This window comes from Micromys minutus (assembly GCF_963924665.1).
Source record: "Micromys minutus genome assembly, chromosome: 1".
In the NCBI taxonomy this organism is placed as follows: Eukaryota; Metazoa; Chordata; class Mammalia; order Rodentia; family Muridae; genus Micromys; species Micromys minutus.
Window position 1 is genome coordinate 116,852,614 of NC_137969.1, and position 26,084 is coordinate 116,878,697.

General features: G+C 41.1%; 1 protein-coding gene across 3 annotated transcripts in view; it reads right to left on the reverse strand.

The window, feature by feature from the left end:
• The window catches only part of FARS2 (phenylalanyl-tRNA synthetase 2, mitochondrial), a 362,538-nt gene that overhangs the window by 243,720 nt on the left and 92,734 nt on the right, over nt 1-26,084 (reverse strand). For 2 of the 3 annotated variants that reach the window (XM_080925148.1, XM_080925147.1), the window contains exon 4: nt 22,725-22,856. The exons of the other annotated variant lie outside the window; for it this stretch is intronic. In XM_080925148.1, the coding sequence (XP_080781274.1) occupies nt 22,725-22,856 (132 nt within the window). The remainder of the gene's footprint in view (nt 1-22,724; nt 22,857-26,084) is intronic. 3 annotated transcript variants of the gene reach the window in all.

Below are 26,084 nucleotides of genomic sequence, written 5' to 3' on the forward strand. Positions count from 1 at the left end.
GGAGAGAGTGATGAGGAGGGAGTGCACCTTCATGAAGACAAGAGGAGGGGAGAGAGATGGGGGAAAGGGGAAAGGGGATAACATTACAAATGTAAATACAGAGAATGTCAAATAAAAAATGCTGTAAACAGAAAAAAATAACATTTCATGGAAAAACAAAAAAGTTTTACCTACAGATAGTATTCAGTATTTTTTCTACTACAGCAAACTCCGTGGAACAAAGGGGAGCTTTTAAGGTGCTTTGGTGTGAAGAAAGGGCTACATATCAATTAGGTTCATACTGCACAATCATAAGAGAATATTTAAAATGAAGAGAAACCAAGAAGCCATAGTGCGGGCCAATGAGAGTGACAGAAAATGAAGACTTACTGCAGTAGCTAAAGCTGGAAATATCCAAAAGAATGGTTCTAACCTGTGTGTCTCTACCCCCCTGGGTTTGTCAGACAACCCTTTCACAGGGTCCCCTAAGACCAAGAAAGAACACAGATTTCCATTACATTTTATAACTGTAGCAAATTTTCACTTTTGAAGTAGCAACAAAATGATTTTATATTTGGGGGTTACCATGGCCTAAGGAACTGTGGAAGAGCCTCAAGTTAGGAACCACTGACCTAGGGAACAGAAGCGAGGAAAGTGTTAAAGGACTGCAGAGAGAGGGCTCCCTTAAACCTCACAGAAGTGTTTGACTCTTAACCAGAGTTGGCTTTTAATGCAAAAATTATAAACATGGAGTCTCTGGGTTACTCTATGGCCAACCACAGTGCCTGGCGCATCAATGCAGGCAGAATGCAAACAGTACCTATCACCCTGACTTCATGTAATGGTGGCCAGGCTACTGCCAGCTACGAAAGATGAAGGGAGAGGGGCTCAAAAGCAACTGTGTTTGGGAAAGATCAGGTGCAAAAGGAATATGCTCTTGTAGTAAGGAATAGGAGCTTCAAATAAAAAAATCATACACTGGTTTTCACAGGTATCTAAATTAATTTTAGATACGTAAATAATCTAAAGCATCTAAAATAATTTTGAGGTAGTCACTAACAAATGCCTGATATTTAAAATAGTTGTGAAAAAATGCCAACATTTTCACCTGAAATCAAATATATTCATGAGATATTCAAGAGTCAATACTTACAATATATGGAACAAATTTATCAAAGAAGTGGCCTAAGTCTAAGAAAGATGTACACCCACTAGTACACTCTGGAGAACCCCGATTCCCTCCATTTCTAGCCCCACAGTCCAATGTCACAGTTCTGTTAAACAGCATAGGTGATGATGTAAAAATTTGATACAGAGACATATTATGGAAACAGACCCCATGTAGCCAACCTAACATGTCTGTGCAATAATCTTTAAAGCAATCTGAAATAAAGCTAATGGATCTTTAAGAACAAAGGAAAATAAAAACTCCTACCTCCATCTGCATTAAAATCTATCTTCAGGACAGAATCACACCATTTACACAGGACTGGCCTTTTGCACCACAACAGATAAATTTACACTTGCCTGAGAAAAATTTCATTCTCCCCACAATCAAATAGCTACCAGCATGTTTTGTGAACACTATAAATCTGCCCATGTTGATTCGTGAAATGAAAAATATCAAGGGAAATAAATAATCCTTTACTCCCTGCCATTCTCAGGAATAAAAACTGCAGACATTCTGAGGAGAGAAAAGAAGCAATAAAAGATCGTCCTTAGCAGGCGTCTAGATGGAAGGGGAGACTGCAGAGCCCATGTGTACCAGGAACTATGCCTGATGGTCTGACCTTTATACAGAAAACAGAGTCCTTGCTATTCTGCTCCTAATTAGTCACCATCATTAGCAACTGCAAGAAGAACTGATCACCTCTTGTTCATCCCATTTACGAATTAATGTGAAGTTAGAGAGGCCCTAGATTTGGCTGGCCAAGAAGCCAGGGAGCATTCCTCATTTTGGCTTAAAGCATCACTTTGCCCCAAGCAAGGAGACCAGCTCTGCCCACACAGGATGCCAGCATCTCTGGCCCCAATAAAGCCTCCAGTATTCTAACTACAGTTCAATCAATTCATGGCCAAACCTTCTTCCCACCAAGTTGAGGATACATTTCCAAACATTGCAGGCCACACTCTAAATAATTGCAGAGGACCAAACCTAGACATATGTAAAGAGCAGAAGGCAGGCTAACTGGAGCCTAGGGTATGAGAGCCAAAGGGATTTGACCACAGGAGCAGACATACAAGCTGTATGAGCTGAGCAGAGGATATGATGGGATGGGCAGGAGAGCTAGGGCAGCCACAGAGAACCCAAGCCAGAGTCGCTCAACCGAAGACTCTTCTCTACCCTTGGTCATAGCCTCTGAAGATGTCACCAGCCTGAGGAGGCTTCTACCAGCAAAGCTCAACGTCTATACAGGATATACATGAGCACTTGAACAGTTCTGCAGGAGGGAGGAATGTGCAAGGTTTTAAGAATTATAATGTCCCCAAACTACTGTAGTTTTCTGTTCTCTTAGCTATAGTTCTCAATATTTAGTCTCAGCTGATACAACAGCTTTACTGTAAGTTCTTTATCAGTCCCCTCAACCTCCCAAAAGCACCACAAATGAAAACCACTTACTTATTCCCACCCCTCAAATTCAACACTTCAAGAATTCCAACTGGTTTTGTTTCAGAACTGCTGCAGTAAATATTCAGAACTGCTGTGGTCTCACTCCTCAAGCCCGACCCTGATACAGAGCCTTGCGCACCCAGTCCAAGCAGCCATGCAGATCTCACTCCCTTCCCACAATTCCCTTCCCTTGGCACTTTACTACCGCCTGTTCCCCGCCTCTGTTCTGGAGTGTTTCTTTACCCCCCAGATCCCACAAACACAACTCTATAGCCTATAGATTTTCATATAGGTTTATACATTCAACTCTCAATCCACAAACCCTAACTCTACACAACAAGATTGCATCAAATAGACAAAGATACAAACTGCCCTTCTATATGAGATACTAGACCTATAAAATCCTTAATGTTCATAGCTATTTAATGCCAATCAACATCACCTGGGTCCAGCTAGTCCTCAGGAATCTCTATCCTGCCAGGACCTCTCCTCCTCCTCTGACCTCTCACACCTCTTTTCTCAGCACCTCCCTTGCCCTGCCCAGTTACTGACTTTCCTTTATTTTACTAATTAAAATGGGAAGGGAGTCACCTCTTGAATAGGTGACTCCACAGCCCACCTAGGGGAAGAGGAATTAGCATTAACATTAAAATACAAACAGTTTCTGGACAAACAACACGGGAACATTAGATATTCATCAAGGTAGTAAGTGCTTAAGGATATTAAAAACAAACAAACAAACAAACAAACAAAAAACAAAAAACCCATTGTCAAGGTTTTAAAAACCTCCTTAAAAATGGAGGTTTAAAACTCCTCATTCAAATCAGAAGGTAAAGTACAGTTGATATCAGGAAGGATTCAGAAATAGTCCAGTCAACAATTTTAGCCCGTGGGGAGGAGGGTGTGTTAGGTATCCACAATTTGTCAATGAAACTCAGTCATCTGTAGACTGCACTAGGTGCTGGTCCCAGGGGTTAAGTATTCAGTGACTCTGGTGGCCCTGCTACCCAATACCCATGCCCCTAACCATGGAGGCACTGGAAGGCAAAGGTGAGAGTGCAGTCTCTGGAGTGAAGACAGGCACACACTGACTTGGAGATGAAGAGCATGTTCCTTGCATGCAGGAAGAAACTGAATCACTAGGTTACCGCTGTTGTGAACATGTGCAGAAGAGAGAGAGGAGGATGACTCAGAGCCTTTTTGGAAAATTAGACGCTTGAACTTTATAGGGAAGACAGGAATCTCCATAAGCATTCAGGATGAAATTAGAAAGGAGGAGCTTATAGAGCTCGAAAGGACTTTATTAGAGGCAGCACTACACACAACATTAAGGTAGTAAAAATAAACAGGGAAGATGGATGAACCCACCCACTTCAGGTCATCAAAATGAAAGCTGCACACTGTTTTACACTGCTGCTGCTCAGAATTCCAGAGATCACCTCCATTACTCTGATTTGAAATTGCTCAGTCAGACACATCAGACATTCCTCGACTAACACTCACAGTCTGGCCTTCCCCGCTGGCTCCCTGGAGACTAACACATACCCAAGCTTCAAAAATTCTCCCTTGGCACTAGTAGTGTATATATTTTGAAAGGCAATAAATAGAGGTTTGTGTCATCTTTGGAGTAGCTTTTTGGAATCTTCTGCAAAGATTTAAAAATCAAAAAGGGGCTTGGTAACCATCTGCGGGGTAAGGACCAAGTAACAAATACGCAGTTCCCAAGACAGTCCTGAATGAGGATGGAGATGACAGGGAGGGGAAGATAGTTTATGAATAAGACCTGTAACACCTGTGTCTGCACCATGCACTGTGGACACTGTGGGGAAGGGCCAAGAGAAACATTGCCAAGACCCTTGCCCGGTAGCACTCCAGCATCAGAGAAGGCTAGAGTCAGACTCTCACTGCAGTTCAGCAGTGATGCTCACACAGAGGAGAGGGAGGCAGAATGGTGGGCACACACAGGCTCCTCTGACTGCCCACCTGCCACCCTAGCAGAAAGAAGGCCTAACAAAAATGCTGTGCAGGGAAACTCCACATGCCAAGGGGATCGTGGTCTCGTGAGGCACTGTGACAGTCAGGCCAGAGGACCACAGACTGGAGCACTGACAAGGACCTGCAAGAAGAAAGAATGCAGACATCATACACAGCACATCACCATCACAAAATCATCCCCTGAAAAACAACCATTTAGAGTTGTACAACGGGGTGGACAGCTGGAAACGAAGCAAGGTTAATCAGCATTTGAGGTTTAGTTGACGGCTTAGACAACAAAAAATCATGTCCTTAAGTCCACGGAACAAAAGAAAACATGCATTAATTCCAAATGGGACTGACCCAAGCTAAATCTACGTATGTGACCAGAACAATCTGGAGCTTCCCACATAACTAATAAGTTACATTACTAATGTGTAAGTAATAAGATATGCATGTATGTGTGTGTTATTACTCAATTTGCAAATTAAACATCTACTTTCTATATTATCATGCCTGAAATGCCTGATCGGCCACTAGGACTCTTGGGCTCCTCTGGAAAAGCTTACACACCTTGGCTCTGTGAGGCACCTGGCAACCTGCCACACAGGAGCCTCACCAAGAATTGACTGACTGAGGTAACAGACAAGCAACAAAGATTTGCAGATGTGAGCTGTAGAGATAGTTCACAATTAGTTTCATCATGTGTCACACAGAGAAAATCAAATCCTATCACTCCAGTAAGAAGTTCCAGGAGTGTTGGGAAGAACGTTTTGAATGGCACATCAGTTGTATTATAAGATGTTCTGTCTTACAGAGATGGGGGAAATTTTCCTGAGCTTTGTATGTCAAGAATGCTGTCTTCCCTGAAAGAATTTTTATCTTGCAGGTGCTATAGGTAGTATTAATAAGTTGCTTCCCCTTTCTCCTTACCATGGGGAGCTGAGAGGCAAATATGTCTCTCTGTAGCAACACAAAGAAATGTGTCTCTTCGATGCAAACATATCTATCCCCCTCAACTTCTGCTTTTCATTTCACACAGATATGTCTGTATCAGTAGATGCCACTGCATCATAGCCATAATGCATGAACTTGTGAATAAAGAAATCAGTAAATAACATTTAAGCAAAGGATGCCTTAGAGTCCCACAATTTACTCAACAGCGCAGTCTTTGGAGGTTGCTTAAAAACCCAGGCAATTAATCCACATTTAGGCCGGTTTCTAATCAGAATATAGGGAGTGGCTCCCTGTGGCTCCCAAGAGAGCACCCAGGGAATGAAATGATCAAAGAGTATCAGGGGTCTGTCTCCCACTGCTCATCCTTCCTCAGCCTGTCACATCTGCTCACTGCCTTGTCCCTTCTCCTTCCCCGGCTCCCCAGAATCCATTCCCACTTTGAGTTTCCATCGCTGGGGCTGTAATTCAAGCTCTCATCCTTTCTCTCTTCAGCTATTGTGGATGCTCTGAGCAATCTCCATCTCCCAGTTCTGCTCTGTACAATCTGCCTTTCAGTCCACAAATGGAGCTCTGTGCCAAATGTATCCATCCATCCACTCACTCAATAAATATCTACTGAGAATCTACTAAAGGTTAGGCATGTGTGAAGCCCTGGTGACAGGGAAACAGAAAAGCTTGGTCTCTTCTCTTAAATATTTGAGAATAATGCAAAAGCAAAACAACAAACAAACCAGCACAGTTTGACAAGCAAACACTAGAATGCCCAGGGGCCTGCTGGGATGTGTGGAGAGGCAGGTGTGCTGCATACTTACAAGCTCTCTGGGCACAGTGCAGCTACAGGCATCAATAAGAGGGGAGAGTCCAGTGTGCTGGTCCACGGCAGTGTATATGAACTACAAAGGCCGATCAGGATGATCATAAGACCAAGTCACTGTGAAAACTGTAGCAAAGTTGCAGCTAATCTGAACTATAAGAGAACCTATCTCAAAAACAGAAAAGAAAGATGGAAAGGAAGCAGAACAGAAAGTGAGATAGGCAGAAACTCTGGAGGAAGGACCATTCTATTTTGCCACAATTTCTTTCTTAAAAACCCTCCAGCAGTGGCTCATTCCAAACCTTAAAACCTGGTTTCGTTACCACCAGACGCAGAGCATCTCCCAGTGTATTCTCACCTCCTGCTCCAGCACCAAGCCTAGATTTTTCCTCAAAGACTCTAACCAACTTGTATCTACAGCCCAACACATGTCCCTCATCTAGTATGCGGCCCAACCACACCCATCCCAGTTTCTGAACCTCAAAACAAACACATTTTTATTCAAAAATTTTAATTACAAATTTAATACTTAATATTTTAATATTATGAATTAAGCATAGTTCCTACCTCTATAGAGCTTGGAGCTTTGTAGAAGGAAAATGCAAAATAGTCATGAAATAACTATAAAAGATCTGGAGGTGCCACATGACAAAAATGTTCTCAAAATAATTACTTTATGGCAATAATATCAGCAGGAGTCCAGCTGCACAGGGTCCTGGAAGTGTTTTAGAAGTAAAGCAGCATTTAAAGTTCCTTTTTGCCTAAGTCAGGTCTAACCACCCAAAGAGACAGCTAAGCCCATCGTTGACTTCTAATTGCAAATCCCACAATGCTTTGTCCACACAACAAATGAAAAAAAAAAAAGAATAGCGGATTCCAAACTAAAGCAATGATTATGCAAGCTGAATCCTTAACTATCTATTAGTTTTAAGGAAAATCTAAGAGGATTTTATACCAGCCCAGTGCTATTGAGACAAATGTCCCATAACTCTGGGTACGAATTAGGATTCCCAATGAAACTGCAATTAGCCATTTCTCCATGAATTATAAACAGCAAGCAATCTGCTCAAACTTCCAATCCTTATGACAGTTCAAGAACCTTCACATTGACTTACTTGAGAATTAAATACTAAGTAGAACATGTTTCTTGAAGACAGGAATAATTGAATTTTCATGAAACATAATGCAATGTTTGTTCATTCTATGTAAACATATACAGATTGCAAGCAAGGCTAGATTAATTCCTTCAGAGCACATGAGAGTTTTACAAATATAATGAAGCTGTCTGAGGTAATAAAGCCTTGGAAGTCAACATTTGATGACTTTTTCATTTATTTCCTTATACCTGAAGTGGCAGGATAAAAATGAGATGAAAATATAAGACTTTATATGCAAATTAATACAAACTCTTCTTGGAAATACACAAAAAAATCTCAGAATGTAAGCAAACTACTTATACATGTAGAGGTGAGCTATGGCCTAGAAAGCCTTGAGGTTATTACAGCACTTGCAATTGGATCAAAACACTATATTCAACATCAGTGAAGTAAAATCTTTCCTAAATCCTTGCATAAAGGAAGATGAAGACAAACGAACAATGTAGAAGAGCTCAAGAAACTGCACCGATAAATCACTGAAGATGTTGCCAAAAGGCATGGGATGGCTCTCTGTTGTGCCATGAACTGCCAAAGGCAAGCTTTGACACAACAGAGTAAACTGAGGAAGGAAGCAAGTGTGGAGTTGGTAACTGGGGTCAGTGCTGATTACAACTGACCCCTCTGCCCCACCCCACAATTAATAGCGGCAGGCAATTAGGAGCAAGGGGTAGGGGGAGCCTGGTACGAACTGCACCAGCACAAACCTCTCCAGCCACCTGGAAAAAAGAAAGAAGGAGACCAGTACTGGTGGCAACCAGCTTAGGCTGCTACTGATAGTAGTGGAGAGCTGCCAAGGATAAGGGCGAGCGGAGCTGCTCATGGTGGCAGAATTAGAGAAAAGGAGAAAATGCATGCTCACAGGCACTGAAGCAAAGCAGGTTCTACCCATCTCACCCACACACACCCACACATATACATATATACAGACAGACAGGCAGATACAGATTTGGTGGGTGGAGAAAAGCTCCAATTAACTTACATATATACATATACACATATATTTGGTGGCTAGAGCAAAGCTCTAACCATTTTACACACATTTATAAACACATAGTTGGTAGACAAAGCAAAGCTCTAACAACTTTATTTTTCTCTTATCCTTTTTAAACCCATTAAGACCATTCATTTAAAAACAGATGAAATGTTACACAAGAATACATTTACATGTGATTGCTGATTATAACATCAAAATAGTAGTTTTATCTATCTTTCATTCCATGAGCTCATTATAATCTCAAAGCAATAGTTTTTATGTAATAAAATTACCCACTCCTTGTCCAGAGCCTTCCTTTATCAGGGTGCACACCTGTGGCCTTATTCCTGGACCTGGCCTAGAATTAAACTGATCAGAGCCTAATTTTCTTCCTAGTGCAGTTTACATGTTTGTAGTTCATGAAAGCTCATTGAACTCCTTTTTAACACTATTCAACTTTTGCTATTTTGTAGGAGGAGGCACATTCTATTTTTAATTCTAATTTTAAACTTTCTATCAACTATCTTAACTTCTTAAAATTATTTAAATCAAATCATAAATTATATAAAATCATTATCAAGAATTATAAAATCATCTAAACATCATTATGTCATGAAAGTTCATCTTCATGTTGATATTCGGGAAATTTGCCCAACAGGTTGGGCTAATAAGCCAGGAATCAATCATAAAAGATGACAGGCAGAAAGGATCTTTCTTTGCCCATCACCCCATGCCAGAAAAATTAGGAATACAGGAATAACAAACATGAGAAGTCACATGAGCAACAAGAAGAAGTCCTAGGATGAAATCTCTGGGGATGTATCTCTCTGGGTTTCACCCATGGCAGCCATGCAAAATGATGGGATGTCTCCTGGAAACTCAGGTGCCCACTACAGATCCTCCTGCATGGTATCTGCCAATGTGCCAAGACACTGCTGTAGAAAGTGATACTAACAAGGAGTTCAGCACACAGCCTCTTCACCACTCAACTCAGATAAATGACCACAGGCAAGCAAGGCTGATTTTAATTCAATTATGCAATGAAAAAGTCTAGTACTCAAAGAAATGGAGCTGCACACAGACATGTTCAGGTCAGGTAAGGGCATGTGCGCTATCTGACCAGTGCACTCATGAATCTACCAGCAACCTTCCAGGAATAGCAGACATACCCAGGTCAGTTTGTCCAAGGAAAGCCAGAATAACAATCTGAAAACTGGAGTAACCAACTGGACCACGTGTGTTTCAGTCACCATACACCCAGGTTTTATGCAGCTTATAGGCAATGTGATTCAGCAGAATTTTCTCTGGAATATGAACTTCAGGCTGCTGCAGAAAGCTCAGGTGGGACTTGGTCTCTGATGAATTCTTCCTCTAAAAACAATGCCTCAGCAATGACAAAGATGATCTGTTCATTATTATATTCCGGTGACTTGTGAAGCAGAATAAGGGAGAATAGATGTAGAACTTAGATGAGTCTGTCTCAACTATTCCACAGGACCATGGACACAGTGGCTTCCTCTCTCATACTACATGTACCTCAAAGGCAAATGCCACCTCCCTGTGTCCAGTACCTAGCACAGGGACTGACACACAGACCCTTACTAGAAGGCTAGATAAAGAGAAGGCAATGGAGAAGGGGTTCTAATCCTCAAAAGCTTCAAAACACAGGTAACAGATTTTAAGAACTTTTCCTGATGCCTTGTGTGGTAGCTTGAAAGTGCCTGTCACAATGAGTGGCACTATTTGAAGGCCTTGTTGAAGTAGGTGTGCCACTGTGGGTTTGGGCTTTAATACCTCTTCCTAGCTCCCTGGAGGCCAGTTTTCTTTGCCTTTGGAACAAGATGTAAAACTTCCAGCTCCTTCTGTACCATGCCTGCTTAGATGCTGCCATGCTCCCACCTTGGTGATAAGGGGCTGAACCTCTGAACCTGTGAGCCAGCCATAATTAAATGTTGTCCTTTTAAGAGTTGCCTTAGTCATGGTGACTGCTCACAGCAGTTAAGCTCTTTAAAAAGAGCTTTTGAAGCCCAAAGGCTGTATGTACTTCTACAGGTACCAAGTCCAACCTGCCAAACAGGTATTGTGTTTACATCAGACACTTCCTTTGTGCTAAAACCCCCTCCTATTGGTAAAGTTTAGAGCATCTCAGTTATCACTCCTTTCCCAGAGTGAACTTCTATCCTCCTTCAGTTTACTGTCAACCTTGGGACCAATGCAAGGGCATTAAGTCTCCATCAGTGAGGATGCACTCCATAAAATGGTTTTTGTTTTTGGTTTGGGGAGGAAAGGGGGGCTGGTTATATGAGGGAAAGTTGTTACAGGGGTTTCCTCAGCTAGTAAGCCCGAGAACCACTAATTACTCACCTTTCATTTAGAGCTGCCTCTTTCTAATTTGGACGTCCAATACCAAAGTACATGTTTTGAACTCATCAATTCCCACACTGAGAAGCAATCAACCACACTGTGTGTGAGTAGAAATACCTAATAACATCCAAATCCTAAAATGTCAATTAAAAACCTTGATTTTAAAACATAGCAAAAATTATACTTGATGATAATACTCTATTTTCCACCCTGAAGCATAACATGGCCATTTCATGATACCATTGATTCTAGCCTAAAGTGCAGAAATGAGCCTTAAAAAAAACAAGACACAAGAAAATATCCTAGTAGATTGTGTTTATCCTCACAGTACCATAAATAATTTCTAAAACTCCAAATTGCCTTTTTGCAGAGGAGAAAATAAAATTTAGCCACTGGGAGCACATCACAGCGCCTGCAGAACTGCTGAGATACCATAAAGAAGGCTCCATAAATACTTTACATACAATTCAACTATATGAGATTTCTAGTTTTTTGTTTTGTCTCTGCATATTTCTTTTAAGGGGAAAATGAAACCTTTTTAACCAACCTTACATAACAAAATCTATCTGGCCTACAATTTTCCCCATGGTTCTATCGAACAGAATCTGAATCCAGGTTACATTTTTAAATTCTGGGTTGTTTAGAAGATCATACTCTAGAATTGGAGAGCCTAAAGGACACTTAGACATGTCTTAGACCTCTCATTTCTCAGGGAAGAAACTGAAACTTTTATGACTTGCCAGAGACCTGCAGCCCAACAAGCAATAGATCTGACCAAAGGCAGGTCCTGATACCAAGGCCTTTGTGTTTCCAGTAACCATCTCATTAGCCAGGACGTCACAGAGCAGCTAAGGACGAAATACACAAATGATGAGCTTGAAAAAACAAGTCCTCTTTCTTCCCACTATTCTGCTTCCATGAAACCGAGGCAGAGGTGGGGGCACCCCACCCATCACTATCAAAGGTGTACAGGTACCGTGTTTCAGCACTGCCATGAAACTCTGCAATAATGAAAAGCAAAAAACTCCCCAAACTCAGAAGCAACTATTGTAATGATTTGTTGCTCTTGTGCGTTAAATTCAAACACCTGAAACTTAATTGAAAGAGAGTTTGGCAGTTTGAAGTCATGTCTGGTTGGCCCCAGTTCTTGGGTTGGTGGTGAGATCACTTGGCAAAGGCAGCATTAGGGCACCACCGTCCTCTCCAAAGGCATGTCCACAGTGACCAGAAAGCCTCACTAGAGTGCATCTCTTCCAAGTCCCACCACCTCCTAATTGTGTCCTGGTCCTAGAGACTCTGGACACGTATCCAAATACTAACACATGCACATATACACACAATCCTATATGTGTTAGTAGCGTGTAACAAAGCCTGAGGAGACAACTTTCCAGATAAACCACACTTCTAACTCCTGTCTGGATCACAGAACCCACAACTGCACTTCAAACAGACATCATATGTAGTGGCTTCTGGACAGTGGGAAGGACATGGAAAAACTCCCTCTTTTTTTAAATCATCTTATTAACTAAGCTACAGAAGGAAGTAGAGTAGAAATGCCTGAAAGAAAAGAATGAGTTCTGATGACTCTGAAATGAAATTGAGGGAGACGATCTCAAGACCTCAGTTGGTGAAAAATGAGCACACAATACAACCACTAAGTGCATCTGTGACTCAGTAATGGCAGATGGACAACAAACCAAAGTCTTGGGCATATAGCAACCACTGCAGCGGGACAAAAAGAACTCTAAGAGCATCTCCCTGTTTTGAGAGCAGCAGACTACAGAGGGGACACTCAATATTACCATGGAAGTCAGACACTAGGGTATACATTTCAAGCCAGTCTTCCAACCACATCTGCTAATGTCCCATTGGCCAAAGCAGTCAAGAGGGCAAGCACCAAATCAGTACTGCAGAGAAACCTGCTCTTTCCACAGAAGAAAATGCTTCTAAGCTCTGGGGCAATGTGAGTGCACACAAGCAGGGGCAGACCCCTGAATGAAATTACAACTTGGAGCAATATAAACTGGCCAAATTTATTACTTTCTACCTGGATTCTCCCCAGTCAACTTCCTCAGCTTGATCACAAAGATGGGAAATAAGTAGAGAATGGAGTAGCAATTATTTTATACCACAAATGTATCAGCTTTAGGGGAAAATAAGACACCTGCACGGGTTTCCACATCCACGGGATGCACTGGGTAGAAACCCAGCTGGCCACATTAGGCTTGCAGCACACTGCACAACTGCAAAATGCTCCCAGGAGCAAGCACATGCCCCAGTCTGAAGGCAGGGGTGGAGCCTTCACTTTACACTAGCAAGAGAAACACTGGAGGGTGACAGGATTAGAAGCAGGATTAGGGAGAACTAAAACCTCCACTAGGAAACACATCCAATTCCCTGCAAAGAGCAGAATGGAAACCCCAGGCAAGCTCCAAGGGACATTTCTTAATCAAGCATACCCTAAAACTTGCCTTCCCAGCTATGAGAAACTGTCACAGAGGGTGGGACCAAATCTGACAGAACAGTAGGAGACAGAGGAGGATGCCAGGGAAGATTAAAAATTTAGAATCCCCATGTTGAGAATATAATATGACAATAAAGGAGAGACACAAAGCACTAGGACCAAGCGTGCCAAGCAGAGGGTAATCTTCATGGGGCTTGTCACTTTCCACCCACTCATTTTTCCTGGAAAAGGGACTTTCTTCAAGAGAATGGTGTGATATAAAGAAAACTGAAGCTACTCGGGGAAGAATTATATATATTTCTCATATATATATACACACATACGTACACATACATATATATTACTTTTATGAACTGCAACAAAACGAAAGGAAAGCCACAAACCTGTGAAATTACAACACATAAAAATAACAAGTGAATAATATCTGATATAAATGTAAGAAGCCTACCAATCAGTTAAGAAACAGAAATGGGAATATAAACCCAGTTGAAATGAAAAGAAAAACTATAAATGTCAAACAAACATATAAGAATGTGTTCAGCCACAATATGAATCAGGTAAATGAAAGCCACAGTATCATTCCCAGACAGGTGAACCAGATCAAGGTCAAGTATTGAAGGGATTGTAAACAAAGAGAGATTTCAGTTTAAGTCTCCAGGCAATGCAAAACAGGCAAAGCACTTAAGCAACCAATTTGGTGACTCCTTATCGCACACAAGAAAAGCCCTGAAGATTCCCATGAAAATGGACTGTCCAATTAAAACCCTGGCATGTACATACCTGTAGGCATAAGAACATTCAGCATGAGCAACCAAACCTGTATGTAATCAGGTATGCTTTAAGAAGAGAAAAACTATGGCAGACACACCCAAGTGAGTTTACATGGCAGAAAACAAATACACTGAAACTAAACAATGTTGGACTTCATGATGTTGCACACAGTAATATGCAGTATTACTCCATTGGTAAAATTGCAGAAGCAGGTTAACACATTGTGCACAACTCTAATGAAATTCAAGGTAGAACAAAAGGCAGACTAGTGCTTGTTAGCAGGGAGAAGGTGAGGAGGGAAGAAATGAAGATATTGTCACAGAGGAAAGGAGACCTGAAGGAAGGTAGAGGGAAGAGAACAGAGAAGAGGAGAAAAGTGCGAGGGAAAGAGAGGAGAGGAGAAGGAAGAGGAGGGAAAAGGAGAGAGGCAGAGGAGGGAAAGAGAGTGAGGAAGAGGAGGTGAGAGATGGGGAGAGGAGGGAGAGCCAGAGGTTAAATATTTGATTCCCAGCACCCAAAGAATGGATGGCTCTCAAGCATCTTATAATTCTATTCCCAGGGAATCTGACACCCTCGTCTGGCCTCCACAGGTACCAGGCAGACAACTGACACAATGACACACATGCAAGCAAGACATGAATATAAAAAGTTGTTTTTTTAAAAAAAATAATAAAAGACAAGCAGAATCACAGAGTCTCTGTGGGGGTAAAGACAGAAAAAGGAAAAAAACCAAAGAGTTAAATAAAAATCAAAGAAAACCACAGCTGAAAATATAAAAATCACATTTCTAAAAACCAAGAATGGAAAAAAAATCCTGAAAGTAGCAAATAAATAAATAAATAAACACATGAAAATACTGTATATAGATAGATGAGCAATTATTAGGCAACTGAAATTATGATGTTTTTTTTTTCATTTAACCACAGGCAAAAGACAACAACTGTTTTAAATGCTAAGAAAAGGAAAACAGTCATTAGTCCACAATTCTACATTCAACAAAAATATCCTTCATGATAAGGAGGGAAGAAAAAAACGTAAGATAAAGCAAATCTAAGGAGTTGATCCTTAGCAGACACAGCCTACATGAAACACCTAAGGAAAATTTCCACACCAAGGGGGAAAAAATAAAAAGAACGAAGTGTACAGTGAATTTTGAAGTTTTCAATGAAGCCAAGTTGGATAAATGTAAATACAGCAATAAAAAGGTAATTGAGGAAGAGGGGTATACAATATTCTAATATAAATAAGCTTCAAGAAAGAATGATCTCATATAAAGATGTATATCTCACAAGAATGAAAGGACAGGCAAATGCTCCAGTGAGGAAAAAAATAAAAGTTTAACCCTAGAAGAGAAAATAAAAAGAAAGCATGAAGATGTCCTAGCATCCAAAAGGATGTCATTTAAAAGTGACATCAGGAGTCTTCCACTAGCAATCTTCAGATGAAGATGTAGAACTTTCAGCTCTTCCTGCACCATGTCTGCCTAGATGTTGCCAAGTTTCTGCCTTAATGATAATTGAACTTCTGAACCTGTTAAGCCAGCCCCAATTAAATGTTGTCCTTTATAAGACTTGCCTTGGTCATAGTGTCTGTTCACAGCAGTAAAACCCTAACCAAGACAGAAGTTAGTACTAGGGACCAGGGTACTGCTGTGATAGGCCTGACAGTGTTTTTGTTTGGAAGACTTTGGATTTGGAAAGCCATGAAATGTTTTAAGTGGGGCTTAATGGGGTATCCTAATAGGAATATGTAAGACTTTGTTGATGTGAGTAATTTAAAGATGCAGGCTAGTCCCAAAAGGTTTCAGTGGAAAAACACTTCTGTATGTGACCTAGACACTTGTTTTTATAGTATTTTGGTAAAGAATGTGACTACTTTTTGCCCTTTTTGTTGGAAGAGTCTGCCTAGGGCTAAGGTGAAGAGAATCAGATAAATTGCATTAAGGAAGTCTCAGAAATGCCCATCATAGACTTTGTTCTCTCGTTAAGTCTCATGAAGAGCATTTTAAACAAGCATAGCAAGCTGAGAAAGAAAAAATATAAAATATATGGTTTGAGTGTTAAAGAAGCACCAGGAAGTAAGACGGAACTGAATCCTAAGCTCTAGGAGATGACAGATTAAGGGATTTTGGGGGCAAGACCCTATCCAGCTAAATTTAGATCCAGACATAGTGATACACACCTTTAATCCCAGCATTATAGGAGAGACAGAGAGGCATGCAGATCTCAGTACAAGATCAATCTATAGAGCAAGATCCAGGACAGCTGCGCTTAGACAGTGAAGGAGTTCTAAAAGAGGAAGCTACTGATAATGTAATATAACAAGGTGGCCACGTTCCATTCCCAGAAAGCAGCAGAACACTGCAGCTTCTGTCACATGGCTCTGGTTTTAGAGTCAAGAACAGAACCAACTACTGGAACAACTGATGCTGGTTAGCTGGAGCTAAGAAATTAATGATGATTAAGAAGAGACTAGCATTACTGAGGTGAAATCCTTGGGGAAGTATTTTCTGAGAGCACAAAGAGGCTGTGTTCCAGAAATGGCCATGGTTGTAAAGGGTGCTGCAGCTCTACTTGGTAATGTGTAAGAATCACCCAAGCGGTACTGGTTTTGAGGGCATGGAGGGGTTATGAAGAGCATCTGAGGCTTGGCACTGTGAGAGGCCATGGAAGGCCATTGGTGAAGGTGCAGCCTCAGTTACAGTTAACTGCCCAGGATTGAAGGGGTCATGCAAAAGATTTGAGGCTTGGCACCATGAAGAGAACCTATGAGAGGCTATTGGTGAAGCCTTGTTACAGCAGAAGACCCCAATACCATAGGATGACTACCAAGAACAGCAGCAGCAGTGGAGTCAACCTGAGCTCAGAGTGCTACAGAGAGCAGAGTTGGCAAAGTGATGCCAGCCCAGAAGATCATGCGTGGATTCCAGACATTGGAACAAGAAGCTGTAACACTGAAGTTGCCTTGAAGACCTGAAGATGTTTGAGAGAGATGCCAGATCCATGGGCTGTCTGCTGAGGAAAACTGCTAACAAGAAATTAACCCACCCCAGGAGAAAGAAGTTCGTTGCAATCAATAAAGATGAAAAGGAGTTGGAGATCTGAAAATCACTTTGACATCAGACATAGAGATTCAGTTTAGACTTTGTCCAGCCGGTCTCCTGTATTGCTTTGGAGACTACAGTTAAGTGATTAAATAAATCTCAAAAGAGACCTTGAATTTTGGACTGATAATGTTGAGACTGCTATAAATTATGGGGACTTTTGAAGTACACCAAAATGTATTTTGCATTATGGTATGATTAGGTATGGCACCCATAGATTCATGTGTTTGAACAAGCCTATGGGGGGCAGGGAGAGAAGTGTGATGGCTTGTTTATGCTCGGCCCAGGGAGTGGCACTATTAGGAGGTATAGCCACATTGGAGTAGGTTTGTCACTGTAGGCATGGGCTTAAGACCCTCACCCTAGCTGCCTGGAAGTCAGTCCTCCACTAGCCGCCTTCAGATGAGGATGTAGAACTCCCAGCTCCTCCTGCATCAAGCCTGACTAGATGTTGCCATGCTCCTGCCTTGATAATGGACTGAATCTCTGTACACATGAGCCTGCCCCAATTAAATGTTGTCCTTTATAAGAAAAAAAAGTGACATCAGAAAATATGGTGAAAAAAAATACTGGAAACATGTTTAGCCATATTGGTGACAAGAAAAAGTGAACTAAAGTAACACTGCACAAAACTCTCTCATCATGTTAAGTGTAGAGTAAGTAACTGACCTTGTGAGGTGTCACCCATGAGCATGGTTGGAATACAAACCCTACCACAGTGTTTTTTTCTTGGCATGTGTTTAACTCACCCATTGGAGGCTGAAAAAGCCACAGGTTCTATTTATATGAACTCACTCAAGGGACACACTAAAGAAGTACCCAAGGACACAAGTATAAACAGCCCACTAATAAGGAAGTGACCAGAATGAAGAGACGACAATGCCATGTTAAAGTTAACAAAATTCATCTTTCACAATGGGAACACATTTATGCCATGTTCACTATGAACAAAAACATGCCAGATGCAAAAATAGACAAACACCAGTTTCAAAAAACGTAAGGAAAAATTGACAGAATCAAAGGACAAAGTACAGAATTCCAAGAATAATCATTCAAAAGGTGATTCTATTTTAATGAAGCATGAGATTCCATACAGAAGAAGCACACTTATTTTAATACTTGGTTTATGTAACCATGGAATCAACTTCAATCTCCTTTTCATACTTGATTGTTTTTAGTTATTACAGAATGCTTTTATATCAGAAAGCTGGTTGCCTATTTCAAAAAGGGACAAACATATTTGAAAAGACCTCTCTAAATGAGCAGCCTAAAGTACACCCACACAAAAATGGGTAAACTGATTGAAGTGTATCTATACAATAGAACACTACAATGGGACAGAACACGCTAGAAAAGAAAAGTTTAAACAGAACCACCTATCAGCAGCTTCAAGACAGGGTTGGAGATGGACCAAATCACAAAAAAGGCCAACAGCAAACATGTTCATTAAAAAATATACTTACTTTGACTATGGTTATAACATCATCTACACCAAAATTAGGGGGAAATTCAACTGATTCCAAACACAGTATTTTCAAAGGATGGTGTAACTCAGTTTGTGAGGTTGGCTGGCTCAATGTTTTTACTAGGGGTACAACAGCACACCATGATAGAGATCATGGAGATCTCTACTCACATCATAGAGCTCAGAGACAGGAAGGAGCCTAAATACTCTTTAAGGGCATATGTCCAGTGACCCATCTTCCTTCCAAATCTACCCCACATTCAATAGCACTAACCTGGGAACCAATATTTTAATATATGAGCTTTGAGGGACATCCTAGAATCAGACTACAATGATGTAAGTTTTTCATGGAAAAGTTACTTTTTATTATTTTTGCAAATTCTTGGTCAATTACCCTGTCTAGAGTTTTTTAAAATGCTATTAAGCAGTATGTATAATGTACCTAAGAAGCCAAGGCTGCACCAAGGATGACATCCTTTAAAATCTGGTCAACTTAGATCACTAACCAGGAACCATGTAGAGACTACAGAGATGAGTTATCAAAGAAGGACAGAAAAGAAACAGGCTCACGTTTGCACAGAGAAAGCACAACAGGAATACCGACTGGGCAGCAGCAGTGACAACAAATGGAACTCCCAGGAAACAGGAAGCTAACTTAGCTAGAGACACACATTGCGAACCTCTGTGTTGTAAGTGCTCAATCCTGAGAATCCCCGACAATCTTTCCAAAGCTTCCTCTTCCTTCACTGTGCCTATGACTCATTCCTGAGGCAAATACTTACCACAATGCACCTCGATCGTTTTTATGTCTGTGTGTCAAGACAAGCTCAAAGGGACAATACTAACTCTATTTCCCATCAGCCATAAAATAACAGCAAGAAAAAATACATAAGCAAACAGACAAGCAATAATTGTTTAACAATAGAAACTGATAACAAATGGTTTCCTGATAATGAAGGTTTCCTAAGAGTCTATTTCACAATTCAACATGGAGGCAAGGAAATTACATGTCAGAGTTCTCTGGAGGAACAGAACTGGTAGAAAAAAAATCATTTATATATAAATGATTTATTAAAGTGGCTTACAGACCCATGTCTGGCCTGTCCTACAATCACTATCTCCTACTAGAAAGGCTAAGAATCTAGTAGTTGTTCATCCCATAGGCAGGATGTCAGTCTATACTGGAATCTAGAAGTAGGTTCTAATCCCAGTAAAGGAATGCCTCAGCAACAGCACACATGGACTTACCAGTGAGAGTGAGGGAAAGCAGGCAAAATTAGAAAGCTCCCTTTTTCTATGTCCTTTTATATGAGCTAAGACCCGCAGTTTTGGCCCAGACTTGGGGGGGGGGGGTCATCCTTCCTTAAATGATCCAATCAAGGAAATCTCTCAATTGATAAGCTTTTCATTGATACTAGATGTGGTCAAACTGACCACCATGTTTAGTCATAATAAAAACAGATGCTATGTTTTAAGTTATTTTGTACCAGACATTACTGTCTGCCTTGTATGTAAACCTCACAAAGGATCAATGAATGATAAATTTTCTCCTGGTACAATCACAGCCAGTTATATCCGTTGATAACTTTAGATGTTTATATCCCGTGTCCCATATGAATAGACTGAAGCATCCTGAGTCATCCCAGTGGAAAACTCAAGTATCAAGGTATGATACAATACTGTCCTACAAAAACCAGGGATGGGGTGAGGGTAAGGGAAGCCAAATCATCAGTTGGTATGACAAACTGTGTTCTTAGATACTAACTTCAGGTATAAGCCAGCAAATCCTACATAGGGGTCCTTTTAGAATATCAACTCTTTTTCCCATTGTTTTTGTTTCTCTCTCCAAGATATGCAAATTTCATGCATACAACTTTGCAACAACTTTATTGTTGATAAATGGCTGTCAGCTTTAGCAAAATTCTTGGATATTTCAACATAGGCAATCAATCTCTACTCCACTGTTAGTGTGTGTCAGACTTTTTCCTAAACACTTTTCATTCACTACCTCAATTACTTTTGATATAAAGATTTTACATAGGGCATCCTTACTACTACTTCAACTAAAAGAAAATCAAGGATCACAGGATAGGCAAACTGTATTCATCTGTCACAGATCAGCCTGAGTTTCTAAACACCCAAGGGCAACTGAGGACTAAGATTTATTCTCAGGCTCTAACTCTCATCCTTTATCCCTAGGTCAGCTTTACATACAGGGGAAAGCTGTCTATGAGGCATTTGTCTGTGTGCAAAGCCCAAGAGATGAAGGGGCCCTCAAGGAAAGCCAGGGGAGACATGGGCAGACCTTGGGCCCTCTACTTTCAAGTCAGTTGTGTGATCTTTACTTTTTGAGGCCACATATTGACACGAAACAACCACAGGCTTTGTTAACAGGAGCTCTGCTGGCATGTACCAACTGCTTACTAGTTTTCCAAGAAATAGAAGACTATGAGTTACTTCAAAGAGGTTAAAAATGTCAAGCCTTTATTCAGATCTGCATAGTTCCCTAATGAGTGACCTTAGATTTAGACTCAAAACTCCACCTTCAGGAAAATAAGGCACCGTCATTTCCTTGTAGGAATCCTTTGGAGAGCTGTGAGTATACCCATTCATGGGCAGCAGACAGTGCACCCTAGCCTACCATGCTTGTAATCCCCTTTTCCTTTCTCAACTATCCACTTCTTGATCCCATAAATACTCTATAACACTTTTTTCACAAAGGCATGTTGGAGATCCAGGCTTCTGCTCCCTTATATCATCTTGGGGATGAACTAGTTTTCTTGATCTAAATTGATCATTTTAGTGATTAAATAATAGGCAAACAGGACTCACCCGGTGATAAGAGTTAGAAGAGGGACCAGGCATTCAACCTCTTACTCAAAGGTAGTTACAACAAGCATGCCACCTTCTGTTTTCTGTCTCACCTCATCCTGACCAGGTACCACCTGCCCTTAATCTTAACTATTCCAAATGTATTAGTCACCAAGAATAATTCTTTCCTTTCTACCCTGAGGCAGAAGTCTCTGCATCCTACCCAAGCTAAACTGCCTTCTAAGACCACATTGCAAATGCCCTTTGACCGTGGGCAAAATGCAGAAAGTGGAGGACACTGAGCAAGAAACAGTCCACACCAGTCCCTCTTTATTTGGTGTGTCTCAACCTAATCTCTCAACATTCACTAAGAAACTCGGACTGTGCAGTACATACCTACATACACACACATATTTATTTTGTGTGCTTGATACTGCTTTAAGTATCATAATATGGTCTTGAACTCAAGGCATAGCTGGGAATGTCCTTGAATTTCTGGTCCTTCTGCCTCTAGCTTCTGAGTGATGGGATTACAGATCTAAATTACCATGACCAAGGGATGAAACACAGAGCTTTATACACACTAGACAAGCATCCCTAGTCCTCAAAAAATGCTTTTATAATTAAAATCAGAAGATATTTTTAAAACATACATCTCTAAAAGCAAGTTTAAATGGTATAATTTTTATTGGACAATGGTCCTCCAAGAAACAATTGCAGAGAGCTTTCTCAAATTTTGTTAAAACTCAGTTACCATTTCTTTCCACATTGCCTCAATTGATGGCCATACCTTTGCTGACATTGGATAGCAACTAGGCAACATGAGCTTGTGTGACTTTATCTGGGGGTTATAGTGTAGTTATGAAATCTCTTCTGAATTCTGGCTATTGAATGAGTGCAAGAAGAACAAAAGAAGATTATATATTAGCTCTATTCTTGAATAGCTGAAAAGACAAACTACACTCATGTGACACATAACTAAATGTCTTTGGGGCAGTTACAAATCCAGCATCCCACCCCTACCTCCACCCCCACGGAGCAGAGACTCCTAAGATCCAAATCGATCTGTCAGGCACTGACAAAAGGGATCTTCAAAGATAAGGTTCATTTGCAAACTGAGGAGTGACAAGCACTGCATTAGAAATAGGTCTCATGGGAATTCTCTGAAAGGCCTGTGATGCCCCTGGTGACATAACTATGGGTGACTATGCAAATGAGGTCACAGGAGAATACAGGGGTCCTCTAGGAAACCTGTAAGTGCAGTGTGCAATTCTTACTTACCTGAATTGACAAGCTGCTGTTCCATCACCCCACAGCCAAGGACTTCAAGCCATTCTCCACGGAAGTTGATCTCCATCTCGAAGGAAGGGTGGGTAAAGGGAAAGTAGCAGTCCACCCACCGGACCTCCAGCTCTGCAGAGTGCCAAAGGGAAGGCATGCCAAGTCATAAGACAGTATACCCTCATTTATATCACACTTGCCTTTCGGCTAATGACATCAATTACAACATTCTGAATCAAACAAACAGCAAACAAGCTAATTTGCAATAAGTGGGGGCAAGACACATCTTTGGAGAAATTGGATATATCTTATTAACAACAAAAAAATCTTAGGCCATTTCACGAACCTCTAAAAGCCAATCAGTCAAAGACAATGAAAAAGTGGGTGGTTTTGTTGGTTTCTGTAAGTCACAGTAGCAGGTTAGAATTAAAGAAACTATACTTTGACTAGATTGCTCTCCAAATCTACATTTCAATGATAAAATAACAATGTAGAGATATCCTAAATTCAACTGCAAAGACCTAATGAAGGTATGTGACTTATCGGTGATTTTACCTTTCTGGTAAATTGTTGAAATTGTTGATTTGAAATTTATCATGCTGATACCAGCTCCAGGTCCTCACTAAACCGAGATCATACATACCCAATCTGGGCTGCTAAACACACCAATAGTCTTTACAGCGTGCCTTTGTCCTAAGCATTGTCTGGCATAATATTGTCCTTCTAATCTATAGGCAAGGAGATTCAATGTACACAGCTTACACCTTCCTCAAATTCCATGTGGCCCAGTGGACCTATTTTCACTGGCACCCTATTCCTAATGCTGGATTAGTTACTGTACAACTGTTCTCTGGCTAACATCTACAAAGCATCAAACCCTTGACTGCAGAAATCCACCATGTTTTCACAAACCACAATGTCTAGCTGACAAAAATTGGACCAACTACTTTTAGTCTCTTAGAAGTTCTTGTTGATAGTTTTATGAATTGTTAAGAGTTAACATGTTAATAAAACAAAGTCTTTCAAATTTAAGCAAAATATTAAATATTTTCTCCAGCAAATGACAAATATCAACAAATAAAAAGCAATACCTACAAAATGTCAAAATTTATCTTCGATAAGACATCAGAAATATGGTACTTTTGAGCAATGATCTCATTTAGCAAAAGAAAAAAAAAAAGAATAAACAATGATAACTGAGACCTACAGATGTAGTGGACTGAAAGCTGTCCATGAGGCATATGTCTGTGTGTAGAGACCAGGAGATGAAGGATCCTTCGAGAAAAGCCAAGGGAGACATGGGGAGACCTTGGGCTCTTTCAAGTGAGTTGTGTAGATCGTCAGCCCATAGGAAGTGGCACTATTTAGGAAGTGTATATGGGGCCTTGTTGGAACAAGGGTGGCATTGATGGAGGAAGTGTGTTACTGTGTAGGCAGGCTTGGATGTCTCCTCTTATGCTCAGTGTAGATAAGACCCGCCTCCTAGCTACTTGTAGAAGACAAGTCTCTAGCTGTCTGAAGATCAAGATGTAGAAACCATTGGCTCCTCCAACACCATGTCTGCTTGCATGCTGCCATGCTTCCTACCATGATAATAATGGAATAAACTTCTGAAGCTGTAAGCCAGCCCCAATGAAATGTTGTCCTTATAAGAGTTGCCTTGGTCATAGTGTCTCTTCAAAGCAATAAAACCCCAAGTAAGAGAAAGTTAAGAACAGATGGGAAGTCACCTAGTAACTTGATGACCCTGTCAGAAACATATAAGACAAACAAGTCATCAGAATTCCAGTCCATCTCTGGAATGGTCCTGCTCCACAGAAACCATCCCCTTGTAAACTTAACACACTCAATTTTCTTGCTCAAGGCTATCTGCCTTGAATCCTAGAAGTGCTAGTGCCTCCTTCCATCCTCTGAGCACTCACCATACTTATACAGTCCTGTTTCACAGCGAAAATCTATTTTGCCCAAAGTCACAAAACTAGGGCAGGGGACTGAACTCATTTTCAGGACTTCTCTACTCTAAATACCTATGACAGTATAAACAATTCGCTGGCCATCAATCAAAACTTAAGACAGAAGCCAGAAGTGATGGCATGGGACTATAATCACAGCATAGCACAAAGGCAGAATATATATACACACATATATCTAATGTACATATGTAATATATAATATACATATATAATATATAGACAAGGTACTCCCAAGCCCTCAGACCAAGCCAATAGGAAGCACCTGTTGTCAGACTCTGAACCATCCCAAAAACTATATATGGGGCCTGTCTGAAAGTAAAAGTGCAAGAATCATTCTGTCATCTGAGAGCTTCGGTCATAAGAGCTGTAATACCGCCGTTTGGGAAGAGATTTACTCTCCAGAAACTCCCTACACCCTGTGCTGGAGTCTCCTGTTGGCTCAGTTCAGCCCAGCCAGGCGTCTCCCAGCAGCTGTGGAAATGGAGACAGGTAGGATCCAGCAGCAGAATCAGCAGAAACCGTTTCCCCTTCCCCTCCTGAGGCTTTTCCTCTTCGCCTGAACCCATGTCCCTAGCTGGACCCAGCAGTGGAGGCGGCAGAAGCCACTCCTGTTCCTCACCAGAGATGTCCCTTGTTGGGGCCTCAGGCAATCCAGCCTGGCCCAAAGTCCCACAAAAAAGATGATGTCAAGTTCTAAACTTGTATTGAAAACTTAACAAGAACCTGTTTCTTTTTTAAATTAATTAACCTTTTTTTAAAAAGCCTAGGGAAAAACTGGTACTGTTTAGCTAGTATGTGACAGGCCCTGGGTTCAACCCCAATATTGCAAAAATAATAATTACAGTAATAAAATATTTTATACCCTGGATCCCCACAACCTTAACATTAACAACCTTTTCTGTCACTTCCATGTCCCTTACCCCTTCTAATTCTTTTGTTGTCACGGTCAATCTAAGACCTGTCCACACTGCTGCATGTAGTGGACAAATACCTTCAATTCTAGTGCTGTAGAGCTGTAGCCAGCCTCTCTAATGGAACAGAAAGGTCTCGCTGATGAGGAACCCTGGCAGTCTGCAAATCACCTGCTAAGGCCAGGATAGCTGAGGAGAAACTCTATGTGCCAGCAACTGCAAATGTGCAGCTGTCTTGAAAGAAGGGCTGTGTATACCTGGACAAACGCCTCTTGGGAAAGAGCAGCCTTCCCTAGAGATATTTTGTCAGTCTCCCTATAGGTGTCATTCTCAGCAGAAATGGAGGAAATTGCTGGACACTAAAGCCTGCCCAGAGCAAAGCACAGCTGGGCAAGGAAGCCAGCCAACGCTTTCCGAAGCCTACAAGCATGGATGCTCTAGTATGGGACAATGAGAACTTCAGAAGGCACAGATGG